Raw genomic sequence first — 22,356 nt, forward strand, 5'->3', positions numbered from 1 at the left:
ACCTGTGAGTCTTGTCTCCTGAACAACGCAAATTTATGGTGCATTTGCAACAGCCTCCTGCACATGCATGGCTATATGTATGGGAAGGCCATAGAACCCAGGGTCTAAACAGATGGGGTTAGAGTAAGAAAAACTTGAATTAGAGTTCCAGCTTTGCTGCCTCAAATATGTAACCTTGGACAAGTTGCTTTCCCTATTGAAGCCTCAGTTTCCTCATCTATAAGATGAGATGGTAATAATACAACTTAACCCTGTCTTGCTGGACTCTTGTGAAAATTCAATATACTCAGCACACTGCCTGTCCCATTACTAGTTTAATACATATGGCAGCTAAAGGGACACACATTCTCCAGATGAGAAAACTGAGGCTCAGAGCGATGAAGTGAGTTGCTCAAGGTCAGGCAGCTCATAGATGTCATGGTTAGGGCCAGAACTTGTTCCCTCTCAATGGGTCCAGTGTTGTTTCCAGCATCTCATAACTGATGCCACAAGCACAAGACCTTATGTCCCGAATAGAGACATCATCATGCATACTGAAGCCAGCTGCCTTAAATCCTTTCTGGAAACAAAGCCTGGTATGACTAAGTGAGTAAAAAAAATAACACACCTCAAAGGGGAACTTTTGGCTGGGCACAATGGCTCACGCCTGTAATCCCAGCACTTTGGGAGGCCGAGGCAGGCGGATCACCTGAGGCCAGGCGTTCGAGACCAACCTAACCAACATGGCGAAACCCCGTCTCTACTAAAAGTACAAAAATTAGCTGGGCGGGGTGCTGGGTTCCTGTAATCCCAGCTACTCAAGAGGCTGAGGCAGGAGAATCACTTGAAGCTCGGAGGCAGAGGTTGCGGTGAACCCAGATTGCGCCACTGCACTCCAGCCTGGGGGACAGAGAGAGACTCCATCCCCTGCCCCCCAACCAAAAAAAAAAGGAACTTTCCTGTTTCTATCCTAACGGTAGCTAAGGGGAGCTGTTGCAGAGTTAATGGCTCTCAGGAGCCAAAAGACTTGGTAGTTCAGAGATGGGCCTTTGGGGGACACAGTCCCAGCTCTGCCATGCTCTCGGTGGGTGACTTTGGACATCAGGTATATGTTATTCACTTATGCATTAGTTTCTTAGGACTTCCATAACAAAATACTACAGACTGAGGGGCTTAAACAGCAGAAAACTATTGTCGCACAGAGCTGGAGGCTAGACATCTCAGATCAAGGTGCCTGTGAGGTGGGTTTCTCTCGAGGCCTCTCTCCTTGGCTTGTAAGTGGCCACCTTCTTGCCGTGTCCTTACATGGCCCTTCCCCTGTGCTGCACATGCCTGGTGTCTTTGAGTCCAAATTTCCTCCTATAAATACTTTAGTCTGATTGAATGAGGACCCACCTTAAGCTCTTCATTTTAAGGTAATCATCTCTTTAAAAGCCCTGTTTCCAAATACAGTCACATTCTGAGATTTTAGGGGTGTCCAATCTTTTGGCTTCCTTGGGTCACATTGGAAGAAGAGTAACTGTCTTGGGCCACACATAAAATATGCTAACACTGACGATAGCTGATGAGCTTAAAAAACATTGCAAAAAAATCTCAGAATGTTTTAAGAAAGTTTATGAATTAGTTTTGGGCCACATTCAAAGCCATCCTGGGCTGCATGTGGCCCGTGGGCTGCAGGTCGGACAAGCTTGTTCTAGGGCTTAGGGCTTCAACATGTGAATTTTGTGAGGGTCACAATCCAGCCCAGAAAAATCTATATATTTAATAGATCTGTGTGTCAGGCCCTGTTCTAGGTGTTTCACAGATTTCAACTCGCTTAATCCCCATAACAACCCCAGGAGGTGGGTAATATCAGCGATCCTGTTTAACAGATGAGGATCCTGTTTACCAGATGAGGAAGCACTAGCTCTGGGTTCTTTCCTGTTCTATAAAAGGGTGATAGGTTGGGCATGGTGGCTCACGCCTGTAACCCCAACACTTTGGGAGGCTGAGGCAGGTGGATCACTTGAGGTCAGGAGTTCGAGACCAGCCTGGCCAACATGGTGAAACCCTATCTCTACTAAAAATACAAAAAATTAGCTGGGCATGGTGGTGGGCACCTGTAATCCCAGTTATGTGGGAGGCTGAGGCAGGAGAATCACTTGAACCCAGGAGGCAGAGGTTGCAGTGAGCCGAGATCGCACCACTGCACTCCAGCCTAGGCACCAGAGCAAGACTCTGTCTCGAAGAGAAAAAAAAAAAAAAAAAAAGGCAGGGGGTGATAACATGAGTGCCTACGTCCCAGGGGTGCTGCGAGGATCAATGAGCAAATGCATGTAAGGGCCTTAGCACAGTGCCCGGCACACAGTACAGAAGTGTCCATACACACTGTGATCCAGAGAGACCCAGGGTCTAACCTGGACGGAGGCTAGGGTGGATGGTTCTGGAGAATAGCCTCAGACATGCATTCCTTGTGGGATTCCTAGGCTGGGACCCTACTGCTGACCCCAGTCCTGAGGTCTTCTGAGAGGAGACAGCATTGCACTGTACCATGGTGAGATAAGTGGGGTTGTTCAAGATGGAGAGGTGTCGACAGTCCTTGCATCCCTCTGGGGCTGGGGGAGGTAGCAGAAGCCCCAGGGAAGTGGTTATGGATTTTAAAGGTCTGACTGGCTGGGCCCACATGGCCTCTGTTGCTCATCCAGGTTCCCTGAACCTGACTGGGTGAAACACTTTTATGCCTTCCATTTCTTCCCTCGTGGGCAGAGCCCAGTGTTGGAAGGGATTTTAATGTCACAGTTGAGACCCCTTGCATAGAGCCAGATGGCTTTGATGCAGATTCCTGATCAATCACCTCCTAACTCTGTGATCTTGTGGAATTCACTTCATCTCTCTGAGTTCATCTGCAAAATGTTGATAATAATAGAATCAAACTCATAGCAGGGTTGCTGGTGGAAGATTTGTTAAGATAGTAAATGTTGAGTACTTTGCACAGTGCCTGGCTCAAGGTAAAATGTTCCAAAAATAATCATTATTACCATCCTTTTTCATTCATTTATTCAAATATTTATTGAACACCTACTAGATGGTAGGTCCTAGGGATTAACTAATGAGTAAAACTCAGAGCTTTCTTGGTTTCATGGAGTTTGCAGTCTTACAGAGGAAAAAGACATTAGTCAAATAATCCCATAAGTAAACACAGAATTGCACACAGTGATAAGTGTTAAGATTGAGAGTAAATGAGCAGGATAAAGTGGATAAAGTTTCCCTGAGAAGGTGATATTCAAAGTGAGACCTGAAGGATGAGAAGGAGCCTAGAGAGGAATCAGGGTAGATATGACCCAGACTGAGGGATGCCTTGGAGTGGGAGAGAACTGGGAACTCTTCAGGAACGGGCTGCTGTGTGGGGAGTCCTCGGGAAAGTGGTGGGAATGAGGGCAGAGCTGGAGCGGGTGAGGTGAGATCACGGGCCTCAGAGCCTACATTTACAAGTTTGGATTTTATACTAAGTACAATGGGAAGTCCCTGGAGGGCTTTGAGGAGGGGATTGTATCAGTTAGTTTCTGCTGTGTAACAAACCATTGCAAATCTGAGTGACATAAAAGAAGGGCCTTTTATTTGTTCATGATATGTGGCTTGGCAGTATGGGCTGGGCTCAGCTGGGACGGCTTGCCTCTCACACATGGGGAGTGGCTAACCTCATTCCTGCATTTGGGGCCAGCAAATTTAAGACGGTAAATGTTGATTACTTTGCACAGTGCCCAGCTCAAGATGAAATGTTCTAAAAATTATTATTATCACCATTCTTTTTCATTCATTTATTCAAATATTTGTTGAACATCTCCTAGATGCTAGGTCCTGGGGATAAATTAATGAGCAAAATCCAGACGTCATTCTTGCTCTCACGGAGTTTGCAGTCTTAGAAAAAAAAAACCATGAGTCTTAGATGGCAGGAGGAGCAAAGCCATCAAGATGCACACATTGCAAAGTGGCATGCATACAGGAATGGGAGGAACTCATGGCCCTGTTTGCAGTCTCCATGGGGCTGAGTTGTTCCGGTTTTATATTTGAGAGAATTCCAACTGCTGTGTGAAAATGGATTTCAAGGGAGACAGAGGGGAGGCCGGTGCAGCAGCTCAGGTGAGAGATGATGTTGGCATGGACTGAGATGGTTGCAGTGGAGATGGTGAGGTGTGAATGGGCTTGAGAGGTATTTTGAAGATAAAATGAGCAGGAATTTACATGAGGGTTGGGAGTGAGGTAAAGAGAATCAAAAGTAACTCCTGGGCTGGGCACAGTGGCTCACACCTGTAATCTCAGCACTTTGGGGGGCCGAGGCAGGTGAATCACGAGGTCAGGAGATCAAGACTATCCTGGCTAACACAGTGAAACCCCGTCTCTACTAAAAATACAAAGAATTAGCCGGGCGTGGTGGCACGTGCCTGTAATCCCAGCTATTTGGAAGGCTGAGGCAGGCGAATCGCTTGAACCTGGGAGGCGGATGTTGCAGTGAGCCAAGATTGTGCCACTGCACTCCAGGCTGGGCGTTTGGGAGACAGTGAGTTTGTGACACCCAAGAGAGGATGTCATAGAAGCCATTAGATATTCCAGCCTGACTCTCAAAGGAGAGGTCAGAATTTGGAGATTCAGGAGTTCTGAGCCAATACACGGTGTTTAAAGCTATAGAATTGGATGTTTTCATCGAGGAAGAGAGCAGAGAGAGACAAAAAGAGGAATCAGGACCTGCTGTATTAGTTATCTGTGTGGCATAAGAAACTGCTGTCAACCTCAGTGTCTTAAATTTTAAAATCATTTATTGTGTCACACATTTTCTGTGGATCTGGAGTTCTGGAGCAGCTGAGCTGGGCAGCTCTGAGTCAGGGTTGCCTGATGCAGGTTGCCTTCAAACTGTCAGCTGGGGCTGCAATGATTTGAAGGCTTGACTGGGGCTGGAGGATCCACTTCCAAGCTGCCTTATTCATGTGGTTCTTAGCTAGAGGCCTCTGTCCCCTGCTGGCTGTTGGCAGGAGACTTTAGTTCCTTTACCATGTGGGCCTCTCAATAGGCTGCTTGGGTTTCTTTACAGCATGGCTGCTGGCTTTCCCTGAGCAAGTTATTTCAGAGAAAGAGAAGACGCAGAAGCCACAATGTCTTTTATGATCTACTGCTGGAAGTCACTCTGCCCCGTCATTCATTAGAAGTCACGAAATACAGCTGCTATTCAAGGGGAGGAGAACTGGGCTCCGCTGAAGGGAGGAGTATATCAAGTAATTTGTGGGTGTACTTTAAAACTGTCACAACTGGGCCAGGCATGGTCATGTGCACTTGTAGTTCCAGCTAGTTGGGAGGCTGAAGCAGGAGAATCACTTGAGCCCCAGGAGTTCAAGACCAGTCTGAGCAACATGGTGAGACTCTGTCTCTACAAGAAAGTACAAAAATTAGCTGGGTGTGGTAGTACATGCCTGTAGACCCAGCTACTCAGGAGGCTGAGGCAGGAGGATTGCTTGAGCCTGGGAGGTTGAGGCTGCAGTGAGTCGTCTTCTGGAGACAGAGTGAGACCCTGTCTCAAATAATGATAATAATAAAAACGTAACTACCACATCTATGCAGAGGTTCTCCCACACTAAGTGGGTATCAGCACAGAGTAGTCAGCAAAGCCCACTGAGGAGGGGCCAGTGAAGTAGGAAGAGCCTCATGTTAGGAGGAACTGTGGGAGGATTGGGTTTTAAGGAGACAGAATGGTGTCAGTGCTGCTGGGAGCTTGAGCAAGCCAGGATAGGAAAGCGTGCCCTCGGCTTTCTACCGTGGATATCGGCGGTGACCTCGCCAGAAGCATTTCACTGCAACCTGGGGCAAAAGCCAGATTGGAGTGGACTGAAGAGTGCATGGGAGGTGAGGAATGAAGGCAGTGAGTGTAGATACCTCTTTTGAGAAGGGTAGAGGTGAACAAAGAAGGTGGTGGTGGCTGAAGAAGGACGTGGGGTGACAGGAGGAATTGTTTTTGGACAGGAGATGTACAAATGTGTTCTCATGCTGGTGGAAACAGTGCAGTGGAAAGGGGGAATCAGGGGTTCAGGACGGCGATGCAGAGGCCATGAAGAAAGGAGGGGCGTGGTTCAGGCAGGGGCCCCGTAGAAAACAGAGGACATCTTCAAACGGGGGAGATGGAAGACGGCTCAATAAAGGGACTCTTTACCAAGGTACAGGCAGGATGCAGGGACATCCCAAGGCAGAAAGGAGTACCCCAGGCCTGAAGTCTTGAGATCACAGGGTCATGAGAGCAGATTCAGGAACCTGGACAGAGGTGGTCACTGCCAGCCGTGGTGACTCGCAGAGAGGAGCTGAGGGAAGTCAGTCCGACATCACTCTTGCTCTCCCTCCTCTCCCGCCCCTGCTTCCTACTTGCCTAACTTTCCAAAGCCAGAGGGCATTAGCCCCGGGGGGTGGAGCCAGCAAGTGAGCTTCCTGGGGTGTAGAACAACATGGAGAAGGGGGAGAAGGACCTAGAAAGGCAACCTGAAGAGATGTGGAGACGTGGCATGGAGCAGGTGCAGAGGGCCCATGGAGGGCTTGGCTGTGGGGTTAGGACACGCCCTGCATTGTGTCCGCATCAGCAGCATGAAGCGGTTTTGCAGCATCGAGGTGGGGAGTGTGGGCTTTCATCTCTGAAAGCTGCTGTCTTCTGAATGAAGCATGAGGTGATGTCATTGGCTGAGAGGGAACTGGGGAAAGGATATGAGAAGGGTGAGAAGAGAGGATGAAAAGATGCAATTGTCTCCACAGGGAGCAGAAAGCACTCAAGAAATATAATAGGACCCTGGGCAGCACGGAGTGCCCTCCTGGGCTTTGCGGTCCTGACATTAAAGTGTAACCAGTTGGCCTCATTGTGAGATCGCCTCCAGCTGGCAGACCCAGAGAAGTGCAGAAGGGGCTCATCCAGGCCTGGGGTTTGCAAAGGGAACACACAAGTGGAGGAGAAGAGAGGAGAACAGGGAAGGGGTCAGATACCAGATTGCTGCCCAGGCACACACACAAACACGGACACACATAGAAGGCCATCAGCATTTGCCTACAAACATAAACATAGGCATGAATATAATAGTGAACATGTCTGAGGCAAACATCCAGATTCACCTGGGCTTAAACTGCACTCACATGTGTGGTAATCCCACACCACATGGACACAGATGCCCAGGAGAGTGGATATCCACGTGTATATAAACAATCGGCTGCGTAGATTTGTGCAGGCAGACACGGGGCAAACATGCAGTCTATGCGGGATACAGACGCGTGAAGAGATCTGCACACAGACCTGAGTAAAGAACTCACGTACTGAAAGGGGCCTGCGTGGACATGGAGATACCTGCTGTGTCTACGCTCATTTGCATGTGGAAATAAGTAGCTTAATAGAGTGGTTACAACCACAGAATCTGGAACCAGATGGCCTAAGTTCAAATCTAGGCTCTGCTCTGACACGTATTAGCTGAGGTTTGACTAAGTTACTTAACCTCTCTGTGCCTCAATTGCCTCATCTGTAAAGTGGGGATAATAACATCACCTACTTTATAGAGTTGTTGGACAATCCAGGGAATTACACCACACTTTCCTGGTTCGCCTCCTATCTCTTGGGCTGCTCCTTCTCATGTCCCTTGCTGGTTTCTCCATGTTGCCCAGTATCTAAACCTAGTCCCTGGGCCTGTTCTCTGATCTGTCTACCCACACTCCCTTGCTGGTATCATGCAGTCTGCAGCTGGGGATTTATGTCACTTGATCCTTTCACTGTCCCTCACTCCCATCACAATGGCACCTCCCTCTGTACCTAGTGGTGATTCCCTGGTTCATCATTAGGAGAACTTTCGTGCCTGCACATTCAACTCCCTGGCCCTCCATACTTGCTTTGCAAAACCTCAAACCTTGTTGAACCCAGCTCTCCACCTACTCAGCGCCTTCACCTGTGAACCTATATGTGGCTGGAGAAACACACAGGATGCTGGCAGGACTCACTTTGTATTCACGATTGCAAGCCTTAGGTGACCTCAATGTTGCCCCAGGCCTCCCCGCTTCACTCTCTAGATGACTCGTTTATGCCTTCTCCTTCCTCCTCAGCCCTCCAGCCACCTCCCCCACATCCTCACTCAGAACTGATCACTTCAGGTTAGTGCGAAAATAATTGTGGTTTTGGCCATTAAAAGTAATGGCAATATATCACTGAGAAAATCAAAGCATTAGAAAGAGATAGTCACAGCTCTGGTCCCCACAACGACCCACCCACTGTATCTCATCAATTCTAAGAGGCATCTTTGTTAGACCACATCTTAGCATCTCTGAAACTGGAATGTTTATTCCAGTCAATAGTTTAATTCTCCTTTCTTACTTTTGGATAGGTGTCTTATATTTAACAGTAACTTAGATTTGATGAAATACGGTAGCACATATGCCCTCTTGTTAGCAAGGATGGACTGTTCTTGTCCTTGTCCAAGGATGGAAGGGATGGATTGTCCTTTAAAACCAATCCCTTCCCTAGTGCACCAGATCCCATCCACTCTCATCCCTGTAAGAACACCACATCCGTAATTCTACCCACTCTTCCCCATAGAATCTTTCCCTTCTCTGCGGCATCATCCACAAACACATGCTATTTTATTCCTCCCAACTTACGAAAATGCTCTTGACTTGTCTCTCACTTCTGGCCCATCCTCCCCATTCTAGCAAAATTCCGTGGCAGAATGATCTTTGTTCACCATCTCCAATTCCTCTCCTTCCTTTCTCTTTGAACTCCCTCCAAACTGGCTTTTAAGTCAGCATTCTACTCCAGCTGCTCTTGCCAGGGTCGCCAGTCAGTAAACGCAGTCACCAGTTCTCAGGCCTCCTATTTGACCTCAACACAGCGTTTGAACACAGCTGAGCACTGTCTCCTCCTCGGAACCCTGGCCTAAGTTGGCTTGCTGGACGCCACACTCTCCTGGTTCTTCTCCTACCTCAAAGGCGGCTCCTTCTTATCGTCTTTGCTGCTTTCTCTTGGTGTCAATATTTAAAGTTTGCAGGGGAACCCCGGGTTCAGTCCCTTGCCCTATTTCCAAGTCTGGCTACACTGATGCTGTCCACTCTCCTGGCTTTAAATACCACCTCCACATTGACGGTGCTTCTCTGAGCCTGGAACCTGCATCACTAACTCCCAACTCATTATCGCCCCTCGGGGGCCCATCAGGTGTCTTCTTTGTTTGTTTGTTTGTTTGTTTGTTTTTGAGATAGGGTCTCACTCTGTCACCCAGGCTGGAGTGCGGTGGTGTGAAAAAGGCTCACTGCAACCTCGACCTTCCGGGCTCGAGCTATCCTCCTGCCTCAGCCTCCCTAGTAGCTGGGACCACAGGCGCACATGCTACTGATTCAGTTATTTTTAAATTTTTTGTAGAGAGGAGGGTCTCGCCTTGTTGCCCAGGCTGGTCTCAAACTCCTGTGCTTAAGCAGTCCTCCTGCCTTAGCCTCCTAAAGTAAGGGAGAGAGATGTGAGCCACTGCGCCCAGCCTCATCAGGTGCCTTGAAGATTACCTATTCAAGGATAACCTTCTGATGAGAGCCTTCATTACACTTTACCCCTTTCCCTGTGACTGTGAGCCTCTTGAGGGGAGACATTGTGTTGTGTCGTGTCTTCATGCCCAGCACATACTGCCAGGTAACCACTTGCTGAATGAATGAATCTGTGACCAAGAAGATGCAGAGCGGAAGGAGGGGGCTCAGGTTTTGACGGTAGGGAGCATTGGACTCATGGAATTCCTGAACTGAAAGGAACAAGCTGTCAAAGGTGCAGAGGCAAGCCTCCCAGGAAAGCAGCCCTCACAGGAAGGGAAGGGAGAGGGGAGAGCATTCCGGGCATAGGGTACAGCAGGAATAAATGCCCAGAGGCTGAAGTGGGCAGCTTGTTGGAGAAGACAGTTGACCAATGGGCAATTCATGAGAAGTCAAGATTAGAGACACATATTAAAGCTAAACTCACTCTTGAAAGGGCTTAACGTCTAGGCACAGGAACTTGGACATTAAGATGTAGTCAGTGGGGAGAATTAAAGATTTTTGAGCAAAGAGGAGATGTAAGAGACCAAAGGCGCTCCAGAATTTCAGGTCAAAACAACTAGGAGAAAATATTGCACAAACAAGTATTTTCTAAAAATGCAGGCTAATTTTTTCTTTCTTAATCCCAAATGTGATAGTCAAGCTAAATTTAGATGACACAAAAACATGGTGATAAATAATGTAAAACCACGTTGTGTGAGTTATCCTCTTTTGATTACATCAAAGAGAGTATTAGTAAGATGTTAGTGCTTAACCCCTTTATAATATGTGTTTAACATCTGCCCCTTTCTTAAAAACAAAATGAGGCCAGGCATGGTGGCTCACACCTGTAATCCCAGCACTTTGGGATGCCGAGGCAGGCGGATCGTCTAAGGTCAGGATTTCGAGACCAGCCTGGCCAACGTGGCAATACCCCATCTCTAGTAAAAATACCAAAAAAAAAAAAAAAAATTAGCCAGGCATGGTGGTGCATACCTATAGTCCCAGCTACTTGGGAGGCTGAGGCAGGAGAATTGTTTGAACCCTGGAGGTGGAGGTTGCAGTGAGCTGAGATTGCGCCACTGCACTCCAGTCTGGGTGACAGAGAGAGACTTTGTCGAAAGAAAGAAAGAAAAGAAAGGGAAAGAAAGAAAGAGGGAGAAAGAAAGAAAGAAGAAAGAAAAAGAAAGAAACAAAGAAAGAAGGAAAGAAAGAAAAAGAAAGAAAGAAAGAAAAAGAAAAAAGGCAGAAAGAAAGGCAGAAAGCAAGCAAGCAGGGAGGGAGGGAAGAAAGAAAGAAGCCAGTCTTGGGAGCAGATACTTTGACGGGCAGTAGTATCCAGCCGGAATTTAATTGCATTTGTTTTGTTTTTGTTATGTTTACTTTTACCATTGCAGATAGTTTATAGTGAATCATTTAATACTACCGTTAATGATACAGTTTATTTTTTCATGCATCAATCATTCAGTAAAGATTTATTGAGCACCTGTTGTATGCCAGGCACAGTTCTAGATGCAGAGGATACAGCTACAGACAAGACAGACCAAAATCCCTGCCCTCACGGAGTTTCCACTCTAGTAGAGGACAACAGACAATAAACAAAATGAGAATGTCAAATAGATGGTGCAACGTGGCGCTACGTTCTACGGAGGAAAACAAAGCAGGAGAGGGGAGAGTGACTGCTGGATAAGGTCTTCCTCCACCTGCTTCACATCTTTGCTCACATGCCAGCTTCTCCTGGGCTTCACAGACCACCAATTTATAATTTCCATTTAAAACTTCCATTTTATTTTTATTTATTTATTTATTTATTTATTTATTTATTTATTTCGAGATGGGGTTTAACTCTTATTGCCCAGGCTGGAGTGCAGTGGCACAATCTTGGCTCACTGCAACTTCTGCCTCCCGGGTTCAAGCGATTCTCGTGCCTCGGCCTCCTGAGAAGCTGGGATTACAGGTGCCCGCCACCATGCCTGGCTAATTTTTGTATTTTTAGTAGAGCCACCTTGGCCTCTCAAAGTGCTGGGATTACAGGCGTGAGCCACGGCGCCCAGCCAAAACTTCCGTTTTAAATTGGTGGTCTGGGAAGCCCAGGAGAAAATGGCATGTGAGCAAAGATGTGAAGGAGGCAGAGGAATGAGCTCTGAGGCTGTGCACGAGAAGACTGAGGCAGGGGGAACAGCAAGGGCAAAGGAGCTGTGGTAGGAACGTCCCTGATGTGAGGAGTTGCAGGAGTCTGATGTGGCTGGAGAAGAGTGAGGAAGGGAGAGAGAAGCAGACTCTGAGGTCTGAAAGGTACCTGGGGGCCAGATCACACAGGGCCTTACAGGGCTTTGGAGGGTTTCCGCTTTTACTCTGGCCACAACGGTGCATCATCATCAGAGGGTTTTGAGAAGGGAGAAGTGACATTATCCGACATTTAAATTTTAACATGACCACTTTGGCTGCTGTGCTAAGAATAGACTCTAGGGGACAAGGGCAGAAACAGGGAGACCTTTTAAAAGGACATTGTGATAACTTAGAAGATAATGGTCGTTTGGACAAGGACGGTACAAGTAGAGGCGGTATCAGATTCTGGAAGATATCTGAAGTTATCTGAAGATAATGCTGATAGAAATTGCTGACAAATTGTATGTGGGGGTGAAAGAGAATTCATGGTGGGGCCTGGTGCAGTGGCTCATGCCTGTAATCCCAGCACTTTGGGAGGCCGAGGTGGGCGGATCACCTGAGGTCAGGAGTTCAAGACCAGCCTGGCCAACATGGTGAAACACTGTTTCTACTAAAAATACAAAAATTAGCCAGGCATGGTGGTGCATACCTGTAATCCCAGCTATTAGGGAGGCTGAAGCAGGAGAATTGCTTGAACCTGGGAGGTAGAGGTTGCAGTGAGCTGAGATTGTGCCACTGCACTCCAGCCTGGCCAACAGAGTGAGACTCCATCTCAAAAAAAAAAAAAAAAAAAGAGAGAATTAACGGTGGCTCTGAGGCTTTTGGGAGGAGCAACTGCAAGGGTGGAGGTTCCATTATTGAGATGGGGATGAGCATGGTGGCTGTGGGAGGGAATTCCATTTTGAGTTTGAAATGCAGAGCAGACACCAAGTGGAGCTGTCAAAACAGTAGTTGTATATGTGTCTGGAGTTTCATGACACATATTTGCACTTTATTTATTTATTTATTTGAGACAGAGTCTCACTCTGTCACCCAGGCTAGAGTGCAGTGGCACTGTCTTGGCTCACTGCAGCCTCCATCTCCCAGGTTGAAGCAATTCTCCTGCCTCAGCCTCCTGAGTAGCTGGGATTACAGGTATGCACCACCACACCCAGCTAATTTTTATATTTTTAGTAGAGATGGGGTTTCACCATAGTGGCCAGGCTGGTCTTGAACTCCTGACCTCAAATGATCCGCTCACCTTGGCCTCCCAAAGTGCTGGGATTACAGGTGTGAACCACCACGCCTGGCCACGTATTTGCACTTTAAAAGTCAGCTGATGTATCAGCTGTAAAATGAGGATAAGACAACAAAAGAATAAAAAAAAGAAAAAGAAAAAAAGTTGATTTAAAGAAAAAAAAAATAATAGAAGTAGCATGAGGATATGAAAAAAATCACTGAAGTTGTACAGGAATGAGTAACCCTCAGGAAATACTGGGGCAGGCATGCAGAAGCCAAAGGAGCTCATGGAGAGAAGGGGAGGTTGATCCCCTTGCCTCCTCTTTCTTCCACTCTAGGGCAGAAATGCGAGCTGTGGCTCTGTGGCTGTGCCTTCACCCTCGCTGATGTCCTCCTGGGAGCCACCCTGCACCGCCTCAAGTTCCTGGGACTGTCCAAGAAATACTGGGAAGATGGCAGCCGGCCCAACCTGCAGTCCTTCTTTGAGAGGGTCCAGAGACGCTTTGCCTTCCGGAAAGTCCTGGGTGACATCCATACCACCCTGCTGTCGGCCGTCATCCCCAATGCTTTCCGGCTGGTCAAGAGGAAACCCCCATCCTTCTTCGGGGCGTCCTTCCTCATGGGCTCCCTGGGAGGGATGGGCTACTTTGCCTACTGGTACCTCAAGAAAAAATACATCTAGGGCCAGGCCTGGGGCTTGGTGTCTGACTGTCGGTGTCTCTGTGCTGTGTGATTCCCCGTGAGCTCTCAGTAACTCACTGTCTCATGAACACTTGGACAGCCCTCCCCGCCCTTCGTTCTGAGTAATAATATCGTCAGTGTGAAATCATTCTGTAGTTTAGAAGTAGACGTTGCCAATGCCGTGACTCAAGGCCACGGCTCTACTAAAAGACAGAGAGGAAGCGCGAGAGAGAGAAAAAACAAAAAACAGAAACAAAACACGAATGCCTTTTCTATCGATTCAAGGTCTCAAGATGGAACTGTGGGGACTGGTTAGGATCTGAGGTGAGTCCCAGGATGTTTCATCCACCAGGGCCCAGATTCTGGGAGGTGCTGGGGACTCAGAGGGCCTGACCCCTCGCCCCTACTTCCCTCTTGCCCGGGGAACTCTTCCACAGGACAAAGCCAACATCAAGACTCAACTCCTCTAACTGGTACCTCTGAATGGGGCTGGATAACCAGAGACCCCATGGGAGGTCCCTGAAGATCAGAAGGGGCTTCACGCTTCTCCTGGACATGGACTAGCTTGAGCCAAGGCAGTGGCACCCAAAAACCAGGCTGCGGTGGGGACGGACACCATGAGCACACCCTCTCATTGTCCTTCTGATTTGGTCCATGTGTTGGGTTTGGCTTTAGTAGAAATCTCTGAAGGCAGCAGCCATCATCCTCTTCCTACCTTGAGTTTTTCTACCCTGTGAGGTGGGACTTTCAGTAAAAGCCATGTTGACCCTCTCTCAGAAGGTCAGTCTAGTCCAAGTGCAGGGGCGGATCTGGAGGTAGACAAACCTAGGTCCCCCTCCTAGCCTCTGTCCAAGCCATCTCCTTCAATATCCCCCACTTCCTGTCACTCCCGGGGCTGCCCCCATACTATACCGTGCCATGGAGCCGGGGGGAGGGGGGAAGTCTCTGCATCCATGCCACCCACCCCAGTCAGGTCTCACTTTCCTGTGCCTTTTGCATGTTGGGAAAGGATCTTGGTGTCACTGCCGCTCATGCATAGAAACCACCAAAAGCCCCAATAAAGCATCCAGGAGGAGCAGTTGCTTTTCATTTCTAAACCTGTGTTGTCCATCTAGTTCTCATTGCCAAGCGCTGGAGCCAGAAGGGTAGAGATATGAGGTTTCAGTCTCAGTTCTTCACAAGAGTGAGCAAGAGTTGACTCCTGGTCTCAAGTTGCTGGGTCTGGGGCTGGCTTCCAGACTGACTTTTCCAGGGCTCTGACCTTAACATCAACCCAGCTCATTTAGGCTCAGCCCTTTACAGGTTACAAGGCATGTTTACAACCCTTTGTTCTCATTAACCTGTGCAAGGGCCAGGTGTAGTGACTCACATTTATAATCCCAGTGCTTTGGGAGGCCAAGGTGGGAGAATTGCTCCAGGCCAGGAGTTCAAGACAAGCCTGGGCTAACATAGCGAGACCCCATCTCTAGAAAATAAAATAAAATAAACTTATATATGGACCTCAGGGGGCATCCGGGGCACATGCCCCCCACCCCAATTTCCCAGAGGGATAAATGTATTTAAAATGCCCAAAGAACATTAAATCAGGAGTATAATGTATAGAATATAAGGCATAGTTTTACTTATTTTGCAAAAAAAAAAAAAAAGTATTAAGAATTTGCACATCTTTTTTCATTAAGGTAAAAAGAAAGCTTACTCACCCAGGGCCAAGACAGGGCGAAGGTGGAACTTAGAGACCATGAACACTGTCTGGCACCATCCATCCCCTTGGCTAATCAAACATTCACACAGGCCAGGTGTGGTGGCTCACACTTTGGGAGGCCAAGGCGGGTGGATCACGAGGTCAGGAGTTCAAGACCAGCCTGGCCAACATGGTGAAACCTCGTCTCTACTAAAAATACAAAAATTAGCTGGGTGTGGTGGCGCATGCCTGTAATCCCAGCTACTCAGGAGGCTGAGGCACAAGAATCGCTTGAACCCAGGAGGCAGAGGTTGCAGTACGCCAAGATGGCACCACTGCATTCCAGCCTAGCAACAGAGCGAGACTCCGTCTCAAAAAAAAAAAAAAAAAAAAATCAAACATCCACACAGACTCTCCCCATTCTTCATTCAGCTTCCACTCAAGAACAACAATATAATACTCAATCCTCACAGGATTTACTGCCTCCTGCAATGAGGACGTGCTAAACCTCTCTCCAAAAATGAGACTCACAAAGCCCCATCGGTCAGTAACATCACTCTGGATAATGGTGGATTCTCTTCTCATTCCTCCTCTAGCTCTAGAGATCACACCCATACCTCAATCTACTATAATATTCAGATGAAAACATAAATTTGACCATCACTAGCATTCCTTATATTCAATTACACACACACACACACACACACCCCCAAGCAAAGAAGAAAATACTCAGAACTGTTATAGGTCTCATTTCTGTAATTGATTCCAAGGCCACTGTTGATATTTACAATTTCTCTTTTTTCACTAGCTATTCTAGGTTCTCTTTGCCCTCAGCCAGCACCTCAGTTAGTTAGCATATTTTACCTGGTGACATGACTCAGACTCTGGTGGTCCTTAGATTGCTATGGTCTTCCATTACTATTGGATGTGGAAGTATTATGGGGCACGGCAGACAATCCCCTATTCTTCCATGCTATCATTGTGCAGGAGAAACCCAGTTTAGCCCTGGTAATCAGCTCAATCATCCCAGCCTGTAGAGAAACACACTACTTTGCCTGTAGTTTCAAGGGTATGAGGAGCTCAAAATGGCCAAGTGGCAGTCTCAACTTGTAACTTAATTGAACCATTGAATTATTCCTCAACAGATGTACTCCTCCCTTAGGAGCTATAATTTCTAAGCTATCAAAATCCACAGACTCAGGGATGGGAAGCAACAATTTTATGAATGGGTTATTTGTATAACAGTGAGAGTCACTTCCACTTCCACCTTGGCATTGTTAGACCCGTGTTCTCTGGCAGTGGGAGAAACAACACTGTGGTTGGTTCAAAGTACATACTGTATCCTGTAGGACAGCACTCCACATTGCAGTGTCTCCTGGCTGCCACTGTAACAGTCTTCAAGAGGCCATTTCAGTGTTCGATAAGACCAGCTGCTTCTAGATAAGAGAGTACTTTCTTCTAGATAAGAGAGTACATAATAAGGCCACAATATCCCATGGGTATAACCACATTGCTGAATTTCTTTTGCGATAATATCAACTCTTTGGTCAGAAGCAATGTTATGTGCAATACCAACACTGGAACCAAGGCATTCATAAGTCCATGGATATAGTGGTTGGAGAAGGCAAACCCATACAGAGAATAAGTGAGTACAAACTGCTGCTTCCTCTGTGATGGAAGGGGTTCAATGTGATCTATCTGCCCTCAGATAGCTGGTTCCTATGGCGAATGGTGTCATATTAGGAACTGTGCACACTGGGCACTCTGCAGTGGCATTCACTAAATCAGTCTTAATCAGAGGAAGTCTGTGTTGTTGTATCCATCTATAACCTCTAGCTCAATTACCATGGCCCTTTTGTACATCAGCCTACTGAGCAAGCACTAGAGTGGCTGGGGAAAGAGAATGACAGACAGCTACAAAACAAGGCATCTTGTCCATTGGTTTCTTGAACAATGGTTTCCTCTGCAGTGGGTACTGTTTGGGGGAACATGTGCATAGGACACAAATATCCTCCCATTCTGTGTCCATTGTTAGGGGCCCATCCACATTCCTTCTCCCACAGAGCTCCTGGTCACCAATCTTCCAATCTTCTTTCCATGTTCATAAGCATCCGGCCAAACCATCCGTCCCATGAATATGTACAGATTTGTATTCCTGGACTTCTGTCTCTATCTTGATAAGGCAGACAAGCGGACATACTGCTTGAAATTCTGTTCACTGCGAGGATTTGCCTTCTGCAATGTCTTTCGGGGAATTCCTGTAGTGCTGCAACCATCCACTTCCAGGTGGTGCCAGGCCTGAGTTTTTTTCTTCCTCCATCAACTGATTATAGGGCATTTGCCAAGAGGCCTCTGGTGTTGACTGAGGAAGAGGCAGCAATGTGGTGAAATAGATGCCATCGTCTGAGCTATATCACTTTCACTTGATGATAGAATGATGCTGCGGTATATGCCTAGCTTTATGGCTTGATGGATCAGATAATACCCAGTTCATGATGGGGAGATCAGGTTGCATAGTCACCTGGTGTCTCCTGGTCAGGTGTGTAGTCTCTACCAGGGCCCAGTAGAAAGCCAGATGTTATTTCTCAAAAGGTCCATTATTGTTTGCAGAAGAGGACATCACTTTGTTCCAAGCCCTAGGGATGTGCACTGAGATTTTCCTATTAGGGCTTGCTGGGAGCTCCATACCAGATGCCTGTGTCACAGGTGATTTAAATACCACTGGATCTGCTGGGTCATAAGGCTGAACTCGCAGAGCATCTTACACTGCAGCCTGAATTTGCTTTAGGATCCATTCAAAACTGGCAGTCTTATGGGTTACTCAGTAAATGGTTTGGAGCAGTGTACACAAATGGATGTATTGCCAGGTACGGTGGCACATGCCTGTAACCCCAGCTACTTGAGAGGTTGAGGCAGGAGGATCACTTGAGCTCAGGAGTTTGAGACCAGACTGGGCAATTTAGTGAGACCCCTATCAAAAACAAAGACAAAAATAAAAACAAATGGGTGTATGTTGCCTCCCAAATCCAAAGAGGGCCACCAATTGTGCCTTTTTCTTAGTAGGAGGTGCAGCAACTTATCTTTCACTTGGAGGGGATATCCTGACATTTCCTAGATCCCTGGGTTGCTAAAAACTTTACCAGGTTTCCAGAACTCTGAATGTTCATGGGGTTTACACACCACCCTCTGGCAAGCCTGGGTCTTAGTGAATCATCTGATGTACTTGATGCGTCCTGCTCATTAGTTACAGCATGATGTCATCAATGTAGCGGATCAATGTTCTGTTACAGATAATCAAGATAATCAAGGTCTCTACACACTAGATTATGACAGAAAAAGAAAAGCTGACATAGTCCCATGGAAGAAAGTGATATGCTACTGCCCTGCCAATTAAGGTAAATGAGGCTGGGCACGGTGGCTCACACCTGTAATCCCAGCAATTTGGGAGGCCAAGACAGGTGGATCACCTGAGGTCAGGAGTTCAAGACCAGCCTGACAAATATGGTAAAACCCCATCTCTACTAAAAATACAAAAATTAGCTGGGCGTGGTGGTGTGTGCATGTAATCCCAGCTACTCGAGAGGCTGAGACAGGAGAATTGCTTGAACCCAGGAGGTGGAGGTTGCAGTGAGTCAAGATTGCGCCACTGCACTCCAGCCTCAGTGACAGGGCAAAACTCCATCTCAAAAAAAAAAAATGACTTTTGGTGATTCTTATTAATTTGATATATAGAATAAACATTTTCTAGACCAAGAGCTGGATACAAAGTGCTAAAGACTGTGTTGATTTGCATTAATAAAGAAACCACATCTGAAAAAACTGCAGTTTGAATTACCACCTGAGGGGGTTCACAGTAAAACCTTATCCTTCTTCTGGACCCATCCCTTTTACAGTATTGCTTTTAGTTTACTAGTCTAGTGTTTGAGGTGGTGGTGGTGTGAAGTTCCAGGAGCTTTCTCTTGGCCCTTTTATCTAAGTAGTCCTCATTCCATGGGTCAAGGAGTCCTGTGTAGGCTCTGCTAGTTGTTAAGTTTGTTTGTTCCAATAACATATTCAGGACCTGGGGTAAAAATCACAGGTGGGTCCACAGTGCCACTGTCCACTCACTATGAGATGTTTTCAAACCAAAACTCCATTTATCACCTAATCCCAATAAGCCTCATTAAAAATTATTTGTTAATTTATTTACTTTTACATTTCTGTGGTATATATGGGGTACATGAGACACTTTGATACAGGAATACAATGCATCATAATCATAACAGGGTAAATGAGGTATCTATCACCTCAAGAATTTATCCTTTCTTTGTGTTACAAACAGTCCAATTATACTCTTTAGTTTTTTGTTTGTTTGAGATGGAGTCGCTTTGTTACCCAGGCTGGAGTGCAGTGACACGATCTCAGCTCACTCCGCCTCCCAGGTTCAAGTGATTCTCCTGCCTCAGCCTCCTGAGTAGCTGGGACTACAGGCACGTGCCACCACACCTGGCTAACTTTTTGTATTTTTAGTAGAGACGGGTTTCACCGCATTGGCCAGGCTGGTCTCAAACCTCTGACCTCAAGTGATCTCCCCACCTTGTCCTCCCAAAGTGCTGGGATTACAGGCATGAGCCACTGTGCCTGGTCTCTTTAGTATTTTTATTTTAAAATTTTGTTTGTAGAGACAAGGTCTCACTATGTTGCCCCAGCTGGTCTCAAACTCCTACACTCAAGCAATCCTCCTGCCTTGGCTTCCCCAAATTTTGGAATTACAGGCGTGAGCCACCATGCCCTGCCTTTTAGTGTTGACACCCTTGTTGAAAATTAGTTCAGTGTAGATGTGCTGATTTAATTCTGGGTTCTCTATTCTTTCCTGTTGGTCTATCTGTCTGTTTTTATGCCAGTACTATGCTGTTTTGGTTACAGTATAATTTGAAGCCAGGTAATGTGATTTCTCCAGTTTTATTCTTTTTGCTCAGGATAGCTTTGGCTATTCTGGATCTTTTGTGGGTCCATATAAATTTTAGGATTATTTTTTCTATTTCTGTGAAGAATGTCATTGGTATTTTGATAGGGATTGCACTGAATCTGTAGATTGCTTTGGGTAGTATGAACATTTAAACACTATTAATTCTTCCAATCCATGAACATGTAATATCTTTCCCTTTTTTTGGTATGTCCTCTTCAACTTCTTACATCAATGTTTTGTAGTTTTCATTACAGAGATCTTTCACTTCTTTGGTTAAATTAATTTTTAGGTATTTTATTTTACTTGTAGCTATTGTAAATGAGATTATTTTCTCGATTTCTTTTGCAGATTGTTTGCTGTTGGCATACAGAAATGCCACTGATTTTTGTATGTTGATTTTGCATCCTTCAACTGATCAGTTCTAATAGTTTTTTGGTGGAGTCTTTTGTTTTTTCCAAATATAAGTTCATATTATCTGCAAACAAGGATAATTTGACTTCTTCCTTTCCAGTTTGGATGCTCATTATGTCTTTCTTTTGTCTAATTGCTCTAGCTAGGACTTCCAGTACTATGTTGTATAACAGTGGTGAAAGTAGGCACCCTTGTCTTGTTCTAGATCTTAAAGGAAAGGCTTTCAGTTTTTCCCCATCCAATATGATACTGGCTGTGTGTCTGCCATACATGGCTTTTATTGTGCTGAGGTATGTTCCTTCTATCCTGTTTTTTGAGGTTTTTTATCTTGAAGGGTTGTTGAATTTTTCAAATGCTTTTTCAGCATGAATTGAAATTATCATGTGGTTTTTGTCCTTCATTCTATTGATATAATGTATCACACTGATTGATTTGCATATGCTGAACCATCCTTGCATCCCTGGGATAAATCCCACTTGGTCATGATTAATGATCTTTTTAATGTGTTGTTGGATTCTTTTTGCTAGTATTTTGTTGAGGATTTTTACATCAATGTTCATCAGGAATATTGACCCGTAGTTTTCATTCTTTCTTTTTTTTTTTTAATGTGTCTTTGTCTGGTTTTGGTATCAGGGTAATACTGACCTCATAGAATGAGTTTGGAAATAAGCCCTGCTTTTGATTACAGTAGCATTTAGGGTCCTCAGGGAGTAGCTTCAAATCAGAGCCAGTGTAGAATATACCTTGAAAGCTCTGGGTATTTCCCTCTTTCTTGAAATTTCTCCCTTTTCTCTGGGATATACCCAGATAAGTGTCAGGCTCCTCTGAAGAGCTTAAAGGAAGATAGTTTATACTTGTGACAGTCACAGGAACTTTTCTCAAGGAGATCTAGCCTTCCCTACATTTCATAGGCCCCAGGACACTGAACTGGGTAAGAGATTACTTCTGCAGGACAGTTCTCTGTGTGTCCTTGGACTGACCCAGTTCTCCCCACTTTCTTGTTTACAATTCTCTAAAATAACAGTAGAATGTGCTAGAATGTAATATTTTGACATAGGAAGGGACTAGCCAGAACTTCCTGGGCTCTGTTCCAATCCCCCCAAAGCCCGCCCAGAACAGGATGGCCTTCAGTGCTTTAGCCCAGTGATCACATTGCCCTGGGGCATAAAACCCAAGCCATGCTACTTCTGGGGTCCCACTGCTGCAGTGCAAGTGAGGCATACACAGTCAAGGCATTATCCACTTTGGGCAGCATTCCTGAGCCTTGGGGGACCAGGCTTCTGTTGTCCTTTGCTGCCTATCTGTAAGTAATAAATCTGCTTCATGTAACTTGTGAATATGAGTGTTCTGTCCCACCAGACTCAGGCAAGTTGGTAGCTAGGGCATAGTGAGCCTGTTTCACCACTTTATTAGTCTGTTTTCACACTGCTGATAAAGACATAGCCAAGACTGGGCAATTTACAAAGGAAAGAGGTTTAATTGGACTAACAGTTCCACGTGGCTGGAGAAACCTCATAATCATGGTGGCAGGCAAGGAGGAGCAAGTCATGTCTTACATGGATGGCAGCAGGCAAAGAGAGAACTTGTGCAGGGAGACTCCAGTTTTTCAAAACCATCAAATCTTGTAAGACTTACTATCACAAGAACAGCATGGGAAGGACCTGCCTCCATGATTCAATTACCTCCCACTGGGTCCCTCCCACAACACGTGGGAATTCAAAATGAGATTTTGGTGGGGACACAG

General features: G+C 46.2%; 1 protein-coding gene and 1 long non-coding RNA gene across 3 annotated transcripts in view; one reads left to right on the forward strand and one right to left on the reverse strand.

Annotated features, from left to right (window-relative positions):
* Window positions 1-14,669, forward strand: part of GDAP1L1 (ganglioside induced differentiation associated protein 1 like 1) — a 32,706-nt gene extending 18,037 nt beyond the window's left edge. For both annotated transcript variants that reach the window (XM_009233610.3, XM_024239115.2), the window contains one exon: window positions 13,230-14,669. In XM_009233610.3, the coding sequence (XP_009231885.3) occupies window positions 13,230-13,573 (344 nt within the window). In that variant the 3' untranslated portion in view covers window positions 13,574-14,669. The remainder of the gene's footprint in view (window positions 1-13,229) is intronic.
* Window positions 4,755-7,481, reverse strand: LOC129052126 (uncharacterized). The gene is made up of 2 exons (XR_008516949.1): window positions 6,155-7,481; window positions 4,755-5,377 (listed from the first exon to the last, which is right to left on the reverse strand). It is a non-coding gene; the product is annotated as an uncharacterized LOC129052126 (long non-coding RNA).
* Window positions 14,670-22,356: the final 7,687 nt, after the last annotated feature.

Source organism: Pongo abelii, chromosome 21, assembly GCF_028885655.2.
Source record: "Pongo abelii isolate AG06213 chromosome 21, NHGRI_mPonAbe1-v2.0_pri, whole genome shotgun sequence".
NCBI lineage: Eukaryota > Metazoa > Chordata > Mammalia > Primates > Hominidae > Pongo > Pongo abelii.